The sequence below is a fragment of the Propithecus coquereli genome, unplaced genomic scaffold, assembly GCF_000956105.1.
Source record: "Propithecus coquereli isolate 6110/MARCELLA unplaced genomic scaffold, Pcoq_1.0 Scaffold306, whole genome shotgun sequence".
NCBI classification, from domain to species: Eukaryota; Metazoa; Chordata; class Mammalia; order Primates; family Indriidae; genus Propithecus; species Propithecus coquereli.
In genome coordinates, this window is record NW_012148686.1 from 1,937,239 (window position 1) to 1,941,764 (window position 4,526).

A 4,526-nucleotide genomic window follows, 5' to 3' on the forward strand; every position below is an offset into this window, starting at 1 on the left:
TTCGAATGCAGTATCAAATGAAATCAATTTTCAACCCTAAGCATTTCTCTACAGATCAAAAGTGATGTTTCAGGATTTGGGGCCACAGTCTCATTCCCATCAGTCTGGCTTTTTCTCTAGCAAGTGTCCGTCTTTGAAGTTAATCAGGGCTCTACATATGGAAAGTATATTCAGGTTACACAAAGGAACACAACCCTGACCCACTTTGATCATCCCTCTGTCATAACAGAAGTGATCAGATTGCAAACAATGGCACATATGTGAATTACAGTGAAGTCACTTGAGGAAACTCTACTTATATTTTCATAGCTGTCTTGTGGTCAAATCCTAAATATTTTACATGAGTGTCCTAAAGGCAATTCTCATAAGACTTGGTGACTACCAAAGTTTAGGAACCATTGGTTTATGCTAAAAAAAAAAAAAAAAGGAAAAGAAAAAAGAAAAAGTCATTCGATTACTGGGCACTAGGTAGATATGAAGGATCGTGGGTTGCCATGAGACACGCCAGTTTCCTGTTTCAGGTAAGGAAACTGAGGTCATAAGAAGTGCCAGGCACAGGCAAGCTAGTATCCACATACCAGAACTTAAAACCATGAATAGAGAGAAAATAAAAATATCCTAGGAAATATCGGTTAATTTCAGTATTCAGTTTAAATGTTAGGTAAATGACATTAATTTGGGTGGGGCAATTCCAAAACAAAATATCTTAGTGCACTCTAATATACTGATGTCCAAAAGTCTATTTCTTTTTTAAGTATTAATATAAAGATGACAGAGCTAACAATAAACAGTTAAAAGACAAGAGCCAGATCTGATCATGTAGGTTCAAGCAGGAGGAAAAAAAAAAAAAAATCCTGCTCAATTAAGTCCTCTCCAGGGCATGAAGATTAAGAGCAAACGAGCCATTGCCTGCTTCATGACTGAACTGGGTTAATTTCTTAGCCCTAGAGACAATTCTAGCGCGTAAATTACCAAAGTGGTAGGTGACCGAGCACCTTAACAGAAGCACCGTTCTCCTAAATCCAACATTACTGGCTAAAAAATAGGAGATCATGTGCTAACTAATCTGACAAGACTGGAGGGAACAATACAAATGTCACGGTCAAACTACACCATGGCAGTTACTGGCTGTTCACCTGAACCCCTCTCCCCAAATTGTGCGTTTTCTCCTGGTTCTAATAGGTAGTGTCTTCTCACTAAGACTGCTTCATTAGTAGGGGACCTGATATGCTCTAATTTCTAAAGCCTTTAGTATAAGATACAATGCAAATAAAAGATCATTATGTTCATAAATACCACTTTTCTATATAAGAAATTCTGGCTCTTCTAAGCTCAGGCACAGGGACAGTTGTAACAAATGTTTCTGTATTAACTAATTTTCACATAAATATGCTAACCTTTGCCTACAAGTCTCTATGATACGTGCCTTAAGTGGTTTTTAACTCAGGGCGATGGGCCTCCCTTTCCCGACAACGTTCCCTAAGCCGGGCCCGTCTCACTGGCAGCACCGGCAGGTGTTCATGAGACAGAGGCTGAGGGTAGAGAGGGGCTTCTGGAACGGAGTTGTCCTCCTCTGATTCCTACTTAGGTCAGTTAACTTCATCCAAGGTTTAGGCAGGCAATATGAAGTCAGTTCTAACCACCTAAACTAATCAGTTCAGATGATGAAAAAGTGACCTTCTTGCATAGAAACACTCACTTTCAAACCCATTCTACATAAAAACTAAGGTCATGAATTTGACATTTCATAGGCTATATGAAACTTCTCTGGAAGGAAAATGTAAGTGAATATTTATACTCTGGGTCTTCAGTGTCACAAAACCACATTCACCATGAAAATAAGCACGAACGCATTTCTGTTTCTTGTTATAGGTCCGCAATCTTGTAGGCTGCAAATTCAACCCCTCAGCCTTTGAAGTCACTCTTCTAGCAGAGAAGGGTCTAGTATAGAAAAGACACAAAGTATCATGAGTCTGCCTGGAGTCTTCTTATTATTCACCGAGGTTTCAACTTACAGCTGGCCTGGCACAGAAGCAACTGGTTGAAAGGCTGAAAATGCCATCAGTTTGGTTCAGATTTATTTTTTCCCCAGGAGCTGTGCACGGTGCAGACAGTGCTTAGTCCACCAGCCTAACGGAGGGGGGTCCTTTGGGCTCCAGACACACGTTTTTACTGCAGAAAGAAGCACGTCCTTTTTAAGCTTCCTAAAACAGAAACAGAAGGAAAGCTTTAAAAACAGTATCTCACAAATTAAACCTGCTAAATTGTAATTGTAAAAAAATTATCGTGCATAACTTTTACTAACAGTATACATGAATTTAATAACATATGGACAAGAAACTCATTCAACAGTATTCAAATATCCAGGTACGCATGTACTGCAAGAGTTAAACGAAGGTTCTCCTAACGACTCATAGTCACCCAATATTTGCAAAGATGTCATGTAACCCACAGCAATCACGACGTATTAACAATTCCTTTGCTGATTTTAAACCTCATTCAAACATTTAAAGCTTGTCTCTTCTGTGTTGTGCTCCTTTAATACATTTGCAGGTAAAGATTTTAGGATTCTTTATCCCTTTTACCAAAGAACAAAGACAATTAATGATCAGTGCCATTCTCTACCTGCCAACTTAGCCTTTGAATGTAAAACTTCTATTAAATTATTAAAGAACATTTAGAAATAGTTGGGAATGAGAGTTCTCTTACAATGATCTCCCTGGAACAGTCATGATCTTCATGGGGCAAATATTCTCAGCACAGTGGAGCTTTAGACTTGTCCTTATCACAAAGGGCCTGGATCTCAGGGAGGGAGGGGGTATCAGACAACTGAACATTACCGGAAGTGAGTAAAACCTTAATTTCATGCATTAACCTTCACTAACTTACCACAAATTTGGCATTGGTGACATATCACGTAAGTTTACGCAAAAAAATGCTTCTAGGTCTAAGGAAATTATCTAGAAATAAAAGCTTCTGAAATACTTTCAATAATAGGATATGGTCTTATTAAACATGTTGATCAATTGAAGTGATAATAATGACCATATTAACCCTCCTGTGAGAGGCAAATTATCTCATTTTGCCAAGGAAAAAAGAGATTTCAATAGACTGAGAAATTAGAACCCAGGTCCTCTCGTATCTCTTCTAACCTTCTTTGTTTGTTTATGTTGACATTTAAAATGTTGCTTAAAAAACAACCTCGAGAAAAGCTTTTCCTGTAAGTAAATAGGCTGGCTTCATCCTCCCAAATACCTCAGTTCTGTTTCCTTCTAGGGAGATGTGTATAGGAAGACTTTGATTAAAACTGAGTCACATAGACTAAAGAAGGCTCTTATACCTATTTGCTTTATCCTGAACCATAACTATCATCATCAGATTCTGGGTGGTCTTAAACCACCCACAAGGAAACTAGTGTGTGAAAATACAGTTTTTGGAAACAAATGCATCATGTATCGAAATCACAGTCTCACACCAAGTAAAGACAAACTTGTTCTTGTGGCTATAGCTGCTTATACATCTCCTAACCGGACACACACAGCGTAGTTCAGCGTTTCCTGAACTACGAATGAGCCCATGTCACGGAGCCAAGCTAACTAAACATGAACCTGTGGAATGGTTAACAATCATAACAGTGAGCTGCTGAAATCAAATTCTTTATGAGAAGTAAATGCGTTTCCTACCTTGGAAAATTAGCCTGTTAGGGGAAATGTGAATTGCTTTTTAGAAACGAGTAGATTGGAAAACAAAACAGAACAAAACTAGCTGAGTTAAACACTTGGCTGACCCTTGAAATAAAGAAGAAGACCCAGCTCCCCAGAGGTCTGCAGTTGCGGCTGTCTCCTGTTTTCTTTTGAAGATTAAGGTTCATTCACTACCTCTCACACATCAGTAAGTAAACACAACTAAAGAGAAAGTAGTTTTCAGGATCTGGAAAAGATTCTCTTAAAATGGGCTCAATATTATTTATTGTTTTTAATTGTGGGGCAAAAATTGAAATGGTTTACATTTTAACAATTCTTTTTCTGAATTCAGAATGTCATACTTAGATTTACCTAAATTATCTAATAATTATAAGATAACGTTCTCGAAAAGCTAATAAAAAACTTTCATTAATAAATTACACTGTGCAACTTAAATGTAACATTTTCGCATCAGATTCATTTTAGATGTAATTACAACTTTCTTTTCATAATGATTTGAGTTGAAAGTGTCTTTACATAGATGACAATTACCTTGACTATCTCTGAAAAGGAATTAATGTCATTGTATGCCAATCTTATATACTAAAATATGTTTAAAATTTTTTACATTCATATAGCTGTGATAACAGTGCTTATAAATCCTACTCCAACCCCACCACCAACATAAACAGAAAAAGGGAGAGAATGAGTTGGTTCTGGTATGGTATCAAGACCTGGTATCAGCCGGGTGTGGTGGCTCACACCTGTAATCCTAGCTCTCTGGGAGGCCGAGGTGGGCGGATTGTTTGAGCTCAGGAGTTCGAAACCAGCCTGAGCAAGAGC

At 37.9% G+C, this 4,526-nt stretch overlaps 1 protein-coding gene across 2 annotated transcripts in view; it reads right to left on the reverse strand.

The window, feature by feature from the left end:
- Window positions 1–1,709: 1,709 nt before the first annotated feature.
- Window positions 1,710–4,526, reverse strand: part of TNFRSF19 (tumor necrosis factor receptor superfamily, member 19) — a 104,046-nt gene continuing 101,229 nt past the window's right edge. Inside the window, exon 10 of one of the 2 annotated variants that reach the window (XM_012649876.1) lies at window positions 1,710–2,204. In XM_012649876.1, coding sequence (XP_012505330.1) covers window positions 2,196–2,204 — 9 coding nt within the window. In that variant the 3' untranslated portion in view covers window positions 1,710–2,195. The remainder of the gene's footprint in view (window positions 2,205–4,526) is intronic. The other variant, XM_012649877.1, reaches the window with a different exon arrangement.